The sequence below is a fragment of the Euleptes europaea genome, chromosome 18 (genome assembly GCF_029931775.1).
Source record: "Euleptes europaea isolate rEulEur1 chromosome 18, rEulEur1.hap1, whole genome shotgun sequence".
In the NCBI taxonomy this organism is placed as follows: Eukaryota; Metazoa; Chordata; class Lepidosauria; order Squamata; family Sphaerodactylidae; genus Euleptes; species Euleptes europaea.
Genome location: NC_079329.1, coordinates 26640803 through 26656791, shown reverse-complemented (window position 1 = coordinate 26656791; position 15989 = coordinate 26640803). Strand labels below are relative to the sequence as shown.

Genomic DNA, 15989 nt, shown 5'->3' with positions numbered 1-15989 from the left:
TACAGGATAGGAGCGCCCCTCTCCCGAACAGACTTTAATGCTTGATTCTACTTATTATTCAATCTTCTCTTGATCGAGGGTGGTCAACAGAGATGGACCTGGATTTACACATTTTCATTATGATAAAAGCCTTGGATGGGCAAATCTTTGATGAGAGATGGAAGGAAGTTATGCAGACACTTCCTTAAGTAAAGGTAAATGTAGTCCCCTGTGCAAGCACCGGGTCATAGAATCATAAAGGTTGGAAGGGACCATCAGGGTCATCTAGTTCAACACCCTGCACAATGCAGGAAATTCACAACTATCTCACCCCACACCCCCAGTGAACATGCCCAGAAGATGGCCAAGATGCTCTCCCTCTCATGATCTAATTATGGTAATAGAATTAGCATTGCTGACAGATGACCATCTAACCTCTTCTTAAAAACCTCCAGGGAAAGAGAGCTTACAAACTCCTGAGGAAGCCACTGAGGAACCACTCTTTTAGAAAATTCTTCCTAATGTCTAGACGGAAACTCTTTTGATTTAATTTCAACCCATTGGTTCTGGTCCGATCTTCTGGGGCAACAGAAAACAACTCGGCACCATCCTCTATATGACAGCCCTTCAAGTACTTGAAGTAGGTTATCATATCCCCTCTCAGTCTTCTCCTCTTCAGGCTAAACATACCCAGCTCCTTCAACCTTTCCTCATAGGACTTGGTCTCCAGACCCCTCACCATCTTTGTTGCCCTCCTCTGGACATGTTCCAGCTTGTTTACATCTTTCTTAAATTGCGGTGCTCGAAACTGAACACAGTACTCCAGGTGAGGTCATTCCTGACCCAAGGGGTGACGTCACATCCCAAGGTTTACTAGGCAGACTACGTTTATGGGGTGGTTTGCCATGGCCTTACCCAGTCCTTCCTTACATGGATGTTAAATTTCTGTCCTATGCACCTATCACCCTCTGGGTCGCCCATGGAACCTTGTCTATAAAGTTGCACCTGAGTTGTGGGATCTGTGACAGATGATGTTATTCTGCACCACAGACAGCTTGGGCTAGAAACCATTTTTTGGCTCCTTACCTTTTTAAAATTCGTGCCTGATTTAAAATTGAATAAACTGGATAACGCATGAGTGGTCTGATGAAGATCTACTCGAAACGGAGTCTGGCTGGCAATCTGTCTTTGCCATGTGTGTTAACTCCTTTTTGATGTATTATATATTAATACATTGATATCTCTCCAGGATCAGAGGAGCATGCCAAATATATTAGCTGCTGTGGAACACAGGCAGGATGGTGCTGCTGCAGTCGTCTTGTTTGGGGGCTTCCTAGAGGCACCTGGTTGGCCACTGTGTGAACAGACTGCTGGACTTGATGGGCCTTGGTCTGATCCAGCAGGGCTTTTCTTATGTTCTTATGTTCTTATTGCCTAAATTTCTGTGTGTTTACATACTCATTACTGGTATACTGAATATTGTTTACAATTGAATGGTTGTCACATTTTTCCCTATTGTGATTTCAGGTGGTGTTTTCAATGTGTAGTTTATGTATTTATTTATTTGCCATCAAGTCGCAACTGAAATGGTGATACCATAGTGTTTTCAAGGCAAGAGATGTTCAGAAGTACTTTGCCATTGCCTGCGTCTGCATCGTGACCCTAGTATTCCTTGGTGGTCTCCCATCCAAATACAGACCAGGGCTGACCCTGCTTCGCTTCCAAGATCTGATGAGATCAAGCTACCCTGGGCTATCCAGGTCAGTGCATATTTTACAATAAACCCCCATTTTTAATATACCTTCTTCCACTTGTGTACTTTGTTTTTGTGTACCCAACAGGGACCTAAAACAGCTTACAGCATGGTGTAGTGCAGTGGTGGCGAACCTATGGTACACGTGCCAGAGGTGGCACTCAGAGCCCTCTCTGTGGGCAAGTGAGCCGTCGCCCCAGCACAGAGTTTGCCTGAGTTCGTTCCCCCAGCTGAGGAGGCTGGGGTGCAGCGGTGCCTTCCCGGCTCCTCCAGGAAGCGCCGGGCTCCTTCCCAGTGCCTTCTCCGCAGTTGCCGGCTGCGCGCTCCGGAAGTGAAGAGAATGACAAGCCTTCTGCCGAGGACTGGAAGAGGCGGAGCCGGGATGGGGCTGGACCAGGAGTGGGACGCTTGGGCGGCCGTCTGCAGCGGGCTGGTTGGTGACTGCAGCACAGGGGGTTGGCTGTGAGGGCCGAACGGGGGCCCGCCTGGCGTTTGTGCTGGAGCCAAGCCCTTCGCTTAGCTCGGGTTTCCACTCTGCTCGTTCATGCAACCGAAGATGCCTCTGAGCGAGTGCAGAGGGCTGTCCCCACCATCAGCCCCCCCCGCATAACAGTCTTTTAAAATTCGTATGAAGATAACAGTTGGAAAAAGAACCAAACTGAAGAGGTGGGGGCTATGCTCCAGCTGCTTTCCTTCCCCCACTTGGCCGCCCATGCAGGGTTGCCAACCTCCAGGTAGTAGCAGGAGATCTGCTATTTCAGTTCACCTGGAGAAAATGGCAGCATTGGCAATTGGACTCTATGGCATTGAAGTCCCTCCCCAAACCCCACCATCCTCAGGCTCCGCCCCAAAAAAATCCCGCAGGTGGCAAAGAGGGACCTGGCAACCCCTAGCCCCATGTGGACTTCTAGCTGTGTTGGCACTTTGCGATAAATAAGTGGGTTTTGGGTTGCAGTTTGGGCACTCGGTCTCTAAAAGGTTCGCCATCACTGGTGTAGTGGCTAGGAGCAGTAGACTCTAATCTGGAGAACCAGGTTTGATTCCCTACTCCTCCGAATGAGCGGCGAACTCTAATATGGTGAACCAACTTTAATCTGGCCAACCCAAATCACCTAGACTTTCAGCATTTGAGGCCAGGCAGCAGTGCTTCGAAGTGGGACCCTCTTCAAAACTTACACTCTTTTGGGACCCACTTGCAAAGTGACTCCATTATACCTATCCCCCACTTTTTGGCCATCAAGTCACAGCTGACTTATGGCGACCCCATAGGGTTTTCAAGGCAAGAGACATTCAGAGGTGGTTTGCCATTGCCTGCCTCCATGTCATGCCCCTGGTATTCCTTGGAGGTCTCCCATCCAAAAACTTGCCAGGGTCGTGGCTGAGAGTGTGTGACTGGTCCCAGGTCACCCAGCAAGTTTCCATGGCACAAGTGGGGATTTGAGCCTGCGTTTCCCAGATGCTAGTACTACACACCTTAACAACTACATAACACTGGCTCTCTGTACCCCGACTCCAACATAAAACACAAGAATCACACATCAGTGAGTCCTAAATGAGTTTATAGTTTTATTTTTCACCCTTAGTATTTATACATATATCACCTTACTGAGCAACAAGCTTCACTTCAGGGCTATTTCCCACATGAGGCAAAGGCAAACCCACATCTGTCAGAGTCTCCTTCCTTTCCCAGTCCACCTCTTCCTCCTCCTCCTCCCTCCTAGCCTCATGACCCACCTCTATGAGAATCTCAACCCTCTTCTGAGTCCTGATCGACAATCTGAGAACCAAAACACTAGGGCAATACAAGAAGCCTGGGATGCCTACAAAAGCAGGCCCTGCGAAGAAGCATGTGCTTTTGCCATGCAGGCTGGGCCTTCTCGTGTTACTCCAGCAGTGCAGGAAGGAGTAGCACTGGTTCTTACCCTGCCAGCATAATATAAGAATCCAGTCTGGGCCTCTCAGCTGTCTCTGGAAGCAACCCAGATAACATGTTTCAAAGCCCAGGACTTAAAAGTTCATGGTATGGAAACAGGGTGGGATAGAGCTAGCCTGGTGTAGTAGTCAGAACATCGAGGATCTGATAGACCCAGGTTTGAATGCACAGTTTTGCCACAGCAGAACACTGGATGACCTTGGGCTAGTCTCTCACCCTAACCGACATCACAGGGTTGTTGTTGTAAAGATAAAAATGGAGGAGAGGAGAATGAAGAAGAGTTGGTTTTATATCCTGATTTTCTCTACCTTTAAGGAGTCTCAAACTGGCTTTCAATTGCCTTCCTCTCCCCACAACAGACATCTTGTGAGGTAGGTGGGGCTGAGAGAGTTCAGTGACTAGTCCAAGGTCACCCAGCAGGCTTCATGCGTAGGAGTGGGGAAACCAACCCGGTTCATCACCAGATTAGCTTCCGTCGCTCATGTGGAGGAGTGGGGAATCAAACTCGATTCTCCAAATTAGAGTCCACTGCTTCAAACCGCCGCTCTTAACCACTACACCATGCTGGAGGAATGGGAAGTGGGTGGGGTCCTGGACAATCCTTTGTCTGGAGAATCTGGAACTGTGCTATTTGTTCAGCAGAGCCCCCTCTGAAGTGGTAATTTGGGTGGTACCCCTACGGATTGGGGCTCGTGTGATTGGAAAAGGAAGTATTTCTTCACACACTGCATAGATGCATTGTGGAACTCCCTGCCCCAGGATGTGGTGATGGCTGCCAGCTTGGAAGGCTTTAAGAGGGGAGTGGACATGTTTGTGGAGGAGAGGGCTTTTCATGGCTACTAGTCAAAATGAATAGTAGTCATGATGCATACCTATTCTGTCCAGGATCAGAGGAGCAGGCCTATTATATCAGGCACTGTGGAACACAGACAGGATAATGCTGCTGCAGTGGTCTTGTTTGTGGGCTTCCTACAGGCACCTGGTTGGCCACTCAGTGAACAGACTGCTGGACTTGCTGGACCTTGCTCTGATCCAGCATGGCCTTTCTTATGTTCTTATGTTGTTTGGTATGAAAACATTCTTTCTCTGCACATAGAAAACAAGCATGTCAGAAACATGGTTCCAATTTAGTCACGCTGACATGCTAGTTTTCTACACAAAGGTTTTTTTTTAAAGATGCAAGACCCTGCCCTCCATTTGGAGTGGTACAGCTTACTGAGAATCAGTCTTCTATAGTGATAAACTCTGAGGAAGCCTGTTAAGACTTAACAAAAGTGTGGCATATGCTTTTATGGGGTGTTTACACAAGAACACATGAAGCTGCCTTATACTGAATCAGACCCTTGGTCCATCCAAGTCAGTACTGTCCACTCAGACCGGCAGTGGCTCTCCAGGATCTCAGGCAGAGGTCTTTCATATCACCTGCTTGCCTAGTCCCTTTAACTCTGTGGTTCCCAACCAGGGGTCCGGGGACCCCTAGGGGTCCGCGAGAACTAAATTAAGGTCCGCGAAACAAAGTTATAAACCCATAATAAATTAATATTTTCAATTAAAAGTTTTCTATTATAAAAAAACGTATTCAAATATCATTCTAAGTTTAATGTTTAACTAACAGTTATGATTAAAGTTTATTTTCAAATTCTCGGAATTTTTATTTTGAACCTTGGGGTCCCTGCACCGAACAAAAAAGTCCCAGTGGTCCCTGGTCAAAAAAAGGTTGGGAACCACTACTGGAGATGCCGGGGATTGAACCTGGGACCTTCTGCATGCACAGCAGTTGCTCTATCACTGAGCCACGCGTCTCCCATAATAGCTGGAAGGATGATCTCCAAAGTCCCACTGGTATCTATCTCCCTCTTTGGCTTGTTTTAAGCTTTTAATTTAAAAAAAAAATAGTCATTTGGGGGGATGGGGTTTAGTTTTGCAAAACTTTCCTGTCTTAATTCGATTGCAGGGGTGGCTGGGGGGGGGGAGAGAAGGGGGGAAGGCCCCAGCCAAGGAGGCGTGTCTTGCAAACTCTTCCAGCCAGTGGCAGAGAAGCCGACACGGGAGCTGGAGCGCAGTTCTTTTAACTGGCGGCAGGTCGCGAGAGCCGCTGTCGGAGGCGGCGAGGATGGGCCGGTGGGGCTAGTAGCGAAGGAGATGGTGGCGGATGACCCAAAGCCGGCCCATCCTTCTGGCCAGCGCGGCTCTTTCCCCCACCCGGACCCTCCCGCGTCAAGCCCAGCCCCCAAACCTCTGTCCCGGCGTTTGGAGCAGGGGAGGAGGGCGAAAGGGAGGCTGTGAACGCACAGTGAAACTGACCAAGGCCGGAACGGTGAAACTGACTCGGGAGAGTGAAATTGACTAAGGCCGCCGGGGCGAGGGGAGGAAATTGACCAGCCTTTTGCTGGCAGCTGAGCCGGCCGGCCGGCTGGGGGCGGCGTCTCCTCTTCCAGCCCGCATGAGCCTCTGAGGACGGTGCGCGCGTGTCTGCGCGTCCCCACGATCTTTTTCTTTGCTGCCGACTCCCTCCCCTCCCCTCCGGACACCTCGCCTCCCCCCCCCCCGGCCTTCTTCAATGGGCGCTTTGGACTCCCTGGCCGGAGGAGCCGCCAACCCCACCACCGCCCTCACCATGCTGAACGGGGCGGAGAGCCAAAGTTTCGCCAAGGAGCCCCCCGACCTGCCGGGCGCGCCCCCCAAGGACGCCGGCGAGCTGAAGCTGCCCGCCCCCCCGGAGCGCTTCTACTACCCCGAAGCCCACCTGCAGGACGGGCGCTGCGGCCTGGGGCTGGCCTACGGCGGGCAGATCGTCCCGGGCGGCTTCGGGGGGCCCGAGCCGCCGCCGTCGGGCAGGTTCCTGGGGCCGGCCGGGAACAGCTGCTCCTCCTACCGGCCCCAGCCGCCGCCGCCCGGGCCGGCCCCTGCTCCGGCCGACCCCTGCTACCCGCTGTCGGCCGGCGAGATCTACCCCGGCCCGGGGGAGCTGTACCCCGGCGGCGCGCACGGAGGCGAGGGCTGCTTCCCGGCGGCGGTCCAGCACGTGTTCCCGCGGGCCCCCCTCTACCCGGTGCCCGGCTACCAGGTGTCGGGCAAGATCCAGGTGGTCCTCAACAACTACCCCCTCTGGGCCAAGTTTCACAAGCACCAGACGGAGATGATCATCACCAAGCAGGGCAGGTGAGGCGGGCCGGGGGCGCGCGGGGAGGGAAGGGGCTGCGGCGCAGTGGGCAGAGCCTTGGCTTGGCGTGCAGGAGGTCCCAGGTTCAATCCCCGGCATCTCCACTTAAAGGGACCGGGGGATGTGAAAGACCTCCGCCTGAGACCCTGGAGAGCCGCTGCCGGTCGGAGTAGACAATACTGACTTTGATGGGCCGAGGGTCTGGTTCAGTATAAGGCAGCTTCATGTGTTTAAGGGGAGGGGCTGTGGCTCAGTGGTAGAGCATCTGCTTGGCATGCAGGAGGTCCCAGGTTCAATCCCGGCATCTCTCACTCGTTAAAGGGACTAGGCAAGTACGTGATGTGAAAGTCCTCTCTGCCTGAGACCCTGGAGAGCCGCTGCCGGTCTGAGTAGTCAATACTGACTTTGATGGACCGAGGGTCTGGTTCAGTAGAAAGCAGCTTCGTGTGTTCATGGGGTGGCTGCGGGCGAGGACAGGGGACGAAGAACCTGGGGGATCGCAGCCCCCCCGGGGGCGGTCGGGATCCAGGTTAAAAAGGGGGAAGGGGGGGGAACTTGCCCAGGAGCCTTTAGGAGGGAAGTGTCCCCCTTTGGAACAGGACTTTGCGCTCTGGGATGGGAAGAGGGTCTTGGCATTTAAGGAGGGAAGGGCTGGGGTTATTGCCGGGGTGGGGGCTGCCTAAGGCGCGCGGGTGGGGGGGATGTGCTTAAGTGGAGATGACCAAGGAGGTTGTGGACGAGGGAAGAGCCCGTCTCCTGCCGGTGAAAGGACGGGGATTTTGCGATCTTGGCCAGGGCGCACGGTCCAGTGCGCTTTTGGCGAAGGCGGCTTGGCGAAGGCGGGCGCGTCTGGGCTGGTCGGTGGCTGGCAGGATGGGCTCCTTCACCTGCCCCTCGAATCGCACTGGTTCCTTCCCTCTGCCAGGCCTCTGTCACATGGCCTGTTCGCTTTCATAGAATCACAGAGTTGGAAGGGACCACCAGGGCCATCTAGTCCAACTCCCTGCACAATGCAGGAATAGGCCCAGATGAGGGGTGGGGGGGCGGTGAGCAACTCCCTGGAGTGTGCCAAGTGCCCTTGTGCAAATGCTCAGAGGGCCTTATTGGTCCTTTCCCCCCTGGTGGGCTTCTGGAGGGAAGCCTGGGCTCCATGCAAAGTTCCCGTAAACTAAAAAAGGCAACCAGGTTTCATTCAGGCCTACGGCTTCTGGGAACCGCAGGGCACCGTTAGCCTGTCCTGTGGCAGATTCTGTGCAACACTGAAGACATCGATGCTGGCAAGAGAAATCCCTGAGCTTCCGAGGCCTGTTCACACTCTTGAGGCCGCAGTCCTAAGCACACTTACTCAGGAGAAAGTTCCACTGAAGTTGATGGCATTTACTTTGGAGTAGACATGCTTAGGATTGTGCTGCGTGAGGCCTGGGGACACTTAAGAGGCCTCAAGATCGTGACCTGGAAAACTTTTTGTCTCCTCCCCTTTCAGTGTCCAGCCTGATGAAGAGTTCTGTGGAACTTGCAGGCTTGCCCGCTGTGCTGGGTTGTCTGTCATTGATCTTAATAAAAGGTATTGGGTGGCTTGGACTTTTCAGGTGTTGCTCATCCGCGAGTGTGCGAAGAATCGACCACGCTCCAGTCCTAGCTAAGAGCAAAACAAACAAAATGCTCCATCGCCAGTGTTGTTAGAATCTGTGGTCCCTCTGGGTGGGCTTGGCTTGCAGTTGTATACATATTTTGGAGGGGGTGCCCCCCAAGTCACTCACATTGACTTGCTACAACTGAAACTGAATAGGCCCGACAGTACAACTGCAGTATAGAAATCTTGGTAGGGTTTTTTGTTTTTTAATAACTGACCTAAAAGATATCCGAAAGGAAGAGAGCAGGATCTCACCCAATAAGAATGTAGAAAGCGAGTTCAGTTCTGTCCTCCATTACTTCTGTTGTGGTGATAATTCCAGATGGGTGTTAGCTGTGGTAGTCTGTAGCAGCAAAACAAAACGAGAGTCCAGTAACAATTTACAGTGCAATCCTATGTAGAGTTACTCTAGTCTAAGCCCATTTAAATGAATGGGCTTAGACTTGAGTAACCCTCCTTAGGATCGCACTGTTAGAGACTAGTGACATGGATTCCTACCTGAGCTTTCAGGAGCCACAGCACATTTCGTCTGATGTATGCGGGGCAGAACTGCTATGGCTGTGCTCTTTATACATCCGACGAAGTGAGCTCTGGCTCATGCTAGGAGAAATGTTGTTAGACTCGAAGGTGCCATGGGATCCCTCTTTTCTTGGGTGGTAAATATGTCTGTCCCAAGTAGTTGTTGAAGCAGCTTTTCTATACACCTGCCCCAGGCCTGTTGATTGCATACAAAAGCTACTTTGATCAGAATGAGTGGGGTTTTGCTGTTGAACTTTTCTCAAATAACGTGTCTCCTCTGCTTTCCGTCTTTCTAACAGAAGGCTGCTAGTTTTAATGAGTTTAACTAGTAGGTCAATCAACCGATGCTTTAGTTGAACACGTGTGTGTTAAGTGCCCTCAAGTCACTTCCGACTCATAGCGACCCTATGAATCAATGTCCTTCGAAACGTCCTATCTTCAACAGCCTCACTCAGGTCTTGCAAACTGAGGGCCATGGCTGCCTTTATAGAGTCAGTCCATCTCTTGCTGGGTCTTCCTCTTCTCCTGCTGCCCTCAACTTTTCCTAGCATGATTGTCATTTCCAGGGACTCCTGTCTTCTCATAATGGATGCTTTAGTTAGCTGCTGCCAACTGGTTAGGCTTCAGCTGCCCCCCCCTCCTTTTCTGGCCCCAGCCACACCAGAGAAGCTTTGGCTGATTAAAAAAAAAAAACCCTTTCAATTGGTAAAGTTGGTTTTTAATAACTGAGACCAGCTTGTTTATTTTTGGAGGCTGCTTTTGGATTCAGGCATGTTCCTGCTCAGAGAGAATGTATCAGAGAGGGGGGCTGCTTCCAAAAAGGAGCAGATACTTTAAAATGTCCTTCAGTTACAACCGCTTACTTATTGAATCGTCTTGCCCTTATTTAAACTTTATTATTTATCTGGGAAGTTTCTGTGCCGCCTCTCCGGAGTCCTGTTCCTCAGTCTGAAACGGGCATCTTTAGCGTAGTTTTGGTGACACAGAAGTTTATTGATCGCAGGTAAATAAATTGGTGAAGAGGCAGAGGATTGTTCAGCTGAAAGCTTTTCATTGGTTAGCTGCCCAGGCCGAGAGCAGTCACAAGTTGCCCGCTGAAGACTCCAGAGATGCTCTTAGCACCATTTGTGAAAGTGTCCAATACATAAGAAAGGCCCTGCTGGATCAGACTAAGGTCCATCAAGTCCAGCCGTCTGTTCACACAGTGGCCAACCAGGTGCCTCTAGGAAACCACAAACAAGATGACAGCAGCAGCATTGCCCTGCCTGTGTTCGACAGCACCTAAGGCAACAGACATGCTCCTCTGATCCTGGAGAGAATAGGTATGCATCGTGACTAGTAGTATCCATTTTTACTAGCAGCCATGAATAACCCTCTCCTCCATGAATATGTCCACTCCCCTCTTAAACCAGAAATGGCCAGCTTCTGTGTTCTCAAGGCCTGCCCTCTACAGAATGGTCTGGGCACCAGGGTGCTAGAAGGGTTGTTGGCCGCTCAAACTGTTTCTTAGTAACAGAGCCGTCAGGCCCACAGCAGTGCCAGCAAAAATATTTATCTGTTGTGTCCAAAATCTTAAACAATGAAAACAGGATTTTTCTAGAACTGCAAACTTATTTACTGATTTGATTTGCAGGTCACCCTTTCCTGGCTGAGGCTAAGCTCAGAGCGGCTAACATCACTCTAAAAACATATCACTTTACAATTTACATATCACTACATAAGACCATAAAAAGTCCCGGCGCCTTAACATATACTCGTGCTGTACAAAAATATTACATCCTTACACAGACAATATAACAATACAATAACACAACAGCACAAGAAGCTGTTGTTTAATACTACACCTGGATTGAAATGTAGCAAGACAATATGCACCCCTGTGGCACACTGGTTACCCCCTCCCTTTCCTATGCCCTATTGGGACAGGGTAGTGGTTAGAGCACCTGGCTTTGGGAGATCCAGGTTAAAGTCCCCACTATGAAGTTCAGCTTTTCACTATCTTGCAGCTTAACCCCACCTTGCAGGAGTGTTGTGAGGATAAAACGGAGGAGGGTTTCCTTGGAGGAAGGGTGGGATAAACATAGGGGAGCTACTACATACCTGAGCCCACAAAAGACACTCTGTCGACAGTGCCATCCTAAACAGAGGGGAGTGGACAGATTCATGGAGGGAAGGGGTATTCATGGCTACTAGTTAAAATGGATACTAGTCATCATGCATACCCATTCTCTCCAGGATCAGAGGAGCATGCCTATTTTCTTAGGTGCGGTGGAACACAGGCAGGATGGTGCTGCTGCAGTGGTCCTGTTAGTGGGCTTCCTAGAGGCACCTGGTTGGCCACTGTGTGAACAGACTGCTGGACTTGATGGGCCTTGGTCTGATCCAGCAGGGCTTTTCTTATGTTCTTAGCTAAGCCCATTGACTTCAACAGATTTAAAAGGGTGTGACTCCAGTGAGGATAGCTCTGTGCATGTAGGTTAGGACACTTATTTGATGTATCTTTGATTATTTATTTTTTAGTTATTTTTGCATCCTTCCAAGGCTGTTGTTGTGAGAGCCAGCGTGGTGTAGTGGTTAAGAACAGTGGGACTCTAATCTGGAGAACCGGGTTCGGTTTCCCCACTCCTCCCCATGAAGCCTGCTGGGTGACCTAGGGCCAGTCCCAGTTCTCTCCGAGCTCTCTCATCGCACACAGAGGCAGGCTGTGGCAAACCACCTCTGAACGTCACTGGCCTTGAACACCCTACGGGGTTGCCATAGGTTGGCTGGGACCTGAAGGCACTTTCCACCACCAAGGTTGTTGTGGCTTGCAGCCGTTTCAGGAAGAACAGAAAGGGGCACAGAGGGCTGGTTGGGAGTGGGGGGCGCAGTTCGCCCAGGGTCTGCATCAGCCTAATCCCAGTTTGCTGCTCCATTTGCATTTTCACACTTGGTGGTGGTGGTGGTGGGGGAGCAGCAGAGAAACCTCTGCTGCGGTGTGTGTATTGCCTATGGGTGTTGTCAACACAGGACCGAAAGCGGAAGAGAGCCATTTTAAAACCTGAAGGTGTGAGGAGGGTTTGCAGTCCTGTAGACATTTTCTGGGCAAGGAAATGCAAAAGGCCCCTTGAATTTCACCTTTGGGCTTTTCAGAATACGGAATGAGTTATTTTTCAACTAAGAGGAAGAGCTGGTTTTTATATGCTGACTTTCTCTACCACTGAAGGTAGAATCAAACCGGCATACAATCACCTTCCCTTCCCCTCACCACAACAGACACCCTGTGAGGTAGGTGGGGCTGAGAGAGCTCTTAATAGAGCTGTGACTTGCCCAAGATCACCCAGCTGGCTTCGTGTGTGTGTGTGTGTGTAGTGCCGTCAAGTCGCAGTCGACTTATGGCGACCCCTTTTTGGGGTTTTCATGGCAAGAGACTATCAGAGGTGGTTTGCCAGTGCCTTCCTCCGCTCAGCAACCCTGATATTCCTTGGTGGTCTCCCATCTAAATACTAACCAGGGCTGACCCTGCTTAGCTTCTGAGATCTGATGAGATCAGGCTAGCCTGGGCCATCCAGGTCAGGGCGGCTTCATGTGTAGGAGTGGGGAAACAAATCCAGTTCACCAGATTAGCCTCCACTGCTCATGTGGAGGAGTGGGGAATCGAACCTGGTTTTCCAGATCAGAGCCCACCGCTCCAAACCATCGCTCTTAACCACTACACCACACTGGCTAACCTGGTAGGGTGTATGTTTTCAAATGATACGAGTATGAATATGGATTGCTGTTCTCTCTCGTATGCGCATTCGCATGCCCCGCTTTGATTTGTGCCATTTTGCTCCTGGCATATGTTTCCAATATGAAGGCTTCATCTGTGAAATAAGAACAGGTTAAAGAGCCCCTGACTATGCTCTGAGGGTATTTGACTCCCCTCTGAGTAACTGCAGACCGGTCCCCTCTCCCCAACATAACCCTGATGGAGAAGCCCTTCTAAAGTAGAGTGTGACTTTTTCCAAACAGGCATCTCTTTTTCTAAAAATTAAGCATGGTGCACAGATGCACAATTTCTCACCATGCACTTGCCTACCTACTGTTCACATTTGCACAGATCTCCTCCAGGCTGTTCACTGCCAGGTCAGTGTTATCTCCTTTAATAATCGCTACCTCCTCTTCTCTGTTTCTTCCCCCAACTCCTCTTTCATTTCTGCTCAAGTGGCTGTGGAATTGGTAAGATGATGAAGCGTTTTTTTTTTTTTTTTAGCCTAGCTGGAAATCCCCAGGCTCTTCACTCGAGAGTGCTGGGGAAGGGGGAACCTTTCGTCTCAGCCAGCCATAAGAAAACGAGCAGCCCCCTGCCATAATCTTGCCAGGATTTTCAGAAGGGGAGATTTGCAGAGTTCTTCTCCCCCTTCCTCGTTCAAAGTTTTGGAGGTGTTCTTTGCAGTCAGCCACAAAGACGGAAATGAATGGGATAGATGCCAAGGTTCACAGACGGGCGAGGTCCCTGGGTGAAGGACATGGGTCACAACCGCACAGGTTATGGCAGACACCAAATTCCTGACTGCCTCTTCCATCACTGTGAGGAGGAACAGGTCTTTTAAAGTCACGGTTTCAGCAAAGAGACTGTTCCACTTTGGCTGTGGTCACACAGATTATATCTGTCAAAGAGCTCCAGCCAGCCTCTACCAACTGGGCTGCTTTGGTTAGGTATCAGGGTGGTCAAAAGTTTCCCAAAAAGCAAAACATTAAATTCCGGGCTTCCACCCCAAGTTCAATGAGTAGCTGCCACCAACTCTGGACCAAATGTTAAGCCTCCAGGCAAGGGTCCAGAGTAACCCCTGCCAAGCTTCAAATTCAGTGTGACACTTTTCCTGCCAGGCTGAGACCTAGCCAGGACTGTTCACACTTCCCAAAACTGTCTTAGGCTTTTGGGAGGTGGTTTCACACTCACACACACACAAGGCACTTAGATTTAGACTTGGAATCCCAGAGTCACAGCCAATTTAAAAGGCTAATGATTTATTTTATACGATTTATGCAGGTTACAGGAGAGAAAAGTCATGACGTTTTAAGCAAAAAAATAACAAAATGATTTAGCATAGCTAACTCATACAATATTTCAGTTTCTAATATTCAAGAGATTTGGCAAGGCTTCTCAAAAGCAATGTTCCAATAGTTGCCAGTTTCAAGAGTTCTTTCAGCATACAAGAGTTTCAAAAGGTTGTCCAAAGGTTTCTCCAAAAGGTCAGCTTGACCAGAGTTTCCCCCTCAAGGGCCAAAATCAAATGGGTTCTGATGCCGCCAGCACAGCTCTCCTGCTGTACCCCAAAGCGTACAGGATTTGCTCAGGTCTGGTCTGTCCTTATATTCGTTTTCTCAATGGCATGAGCTCATAGAGGCCAGTTGAGAAAACGAAAGTGATTAGCTGTTAATTAATCGCTTGGTCAGAATGCTGACTCACTAATTGAGGCATTCAGGTGGTGAAGCCTGCAGAACTCCCTGCACCTGAATGTCGTCACAAACATTACGATCGTGGCTGACCGATTAGTTACTGTGACAACGCACGGCCTTGCATTCCCAAAAGGGGAGAGGAGGCTTTAACGAGTAGCAGCTGGATGCCTATCTTATTCCTTCCCCAGAAGCAGGTTTCAAAATGGAACTATTTTACTGTTCTAACATCCCAATAGCACAAAACTCATAGGCCTCCAGGCCTGAACCAAGGAAATAATGAAACCCAAGAAATTGAGGGACCTCAACTTCTTGACAATATCCGTTTCTGTCTTCCTCTTCCTTACCCCAAGGAGTTCAGTTGGCATACATAGTTTGTCTGCAGCACAACCCTGTGAGGTAGATTAGGCTGACGGGCCCCAGGTCACTCAATGAGCTTCATGGCAGAGTAGGGATTTGAACCCAGGTCTTCCAGAGCCAGAGCGGTGCAGTGGTTAAGAGCGGTGGTTTGGAGTAGTGGAGTCTGATCTGGAGAACCGGGTTTGATTCCCCACTCCTCCACGTGAGCGGCAGAGGCTAATCTGGTGAACTGGGTTGGTTTCCCCACTCCTACACATGAAGTCAGCTGGGTGGCCTTGGGCTAGTCACAGCTCTTAGAGCTCTCTCAGCCGCACCTACCTCACCATGTGTCTGTTGTAGGGAGGGGAAGGGAAAGGTGATTGTATGCCGGTTTGAGTCTCCCTTGAGTGGCAGAGAAAGTCGGCATATAAAAACCTTCTTCTTCCAGATCCTTGCCTGATATTCGGGCCACTACATCAAACTGCTTCTCATACTTAACTGTATTTTATTTACCACTACATTGAACTGTCTCTCTTATTTTATTTTGTTTACTTTATTTATACCTTGCCTTTTCCCATAAAGCAACTTATGTATGAAGTCTGAGGGGCATGTGTCTGCATCTCATTCATTCCATGTGTGGCTGTGGGTGTGTAAAGTTCCATCAAGTCATAGTTGACTTATGGTGACCTCTGGTGGGGTTTTCAAGGCAAGAGACTAACAGAGGTGGTTTGCCATTGCCTTCCTTAGGGTTATCAGGTCTCTCTTCGCCATCGACGGGAGGTTTTTGGCAGGAGCCTGAGGAGGGCGGGGTTTGGGGAGGGGAAGGACTTCAATGCCATAGAGTCCAATTGCCAAAGTGGCCATTTTCTCCAGGTGAACTGATCTCTATCGGCTGGAGATCAGTTGTAATAGCAGGAGATCTCCAGATAGTACCTGGAGGTTGGCGACCCTAGCCTTCTTCTGCATAACAACCCTGGTATTCCTTGGTGGTCGCCCATCCAAGTACTAGCCAGGACCAACCCTGCTTAGCTTCCAAGATCAGAGGGGATTGGGCTAGCCTGGCCAATCCAGGTCAGGGCTAGGTACTCTCTTTTAAAATACCGAAAAAGGCAGGCAAGAAGCATTTCTGTTGGGTGTTTTAAGACGGAGGCAACAAAGTTTGCATCCTTGACAGGAAATGGCTGGTGTTTCAGCGCCTCCTTGAGTACAAAATCTAAAGATTTTATTCACCATCATAATTGTTTATGAA

At 50.1% G+C, this 15989-nt stretch overlaps 1 protein-coding gene across 1 annotated transcript in view; it reads left to right on the top strand.

The window, feature by feature from the left end:
* Window positions 1–6225: 6225 nt before the first annotated feature.
* The window catches only part of TBX21 (T-box transcription factor 21), a 48737-nt gene continuing 38973 nt past the window's right edge, over window positions 6226–15989 (top strand). The window contains exon 1 of the mRNA XM_056863551.1: window positions 6226–6827. Within this exon, the coding sequence (XP_056719529.1) occupies window positions 6226–6827 (602 nt within the window). The remainder of the gene's footprint in view (window positions 6828–15989) is intronic.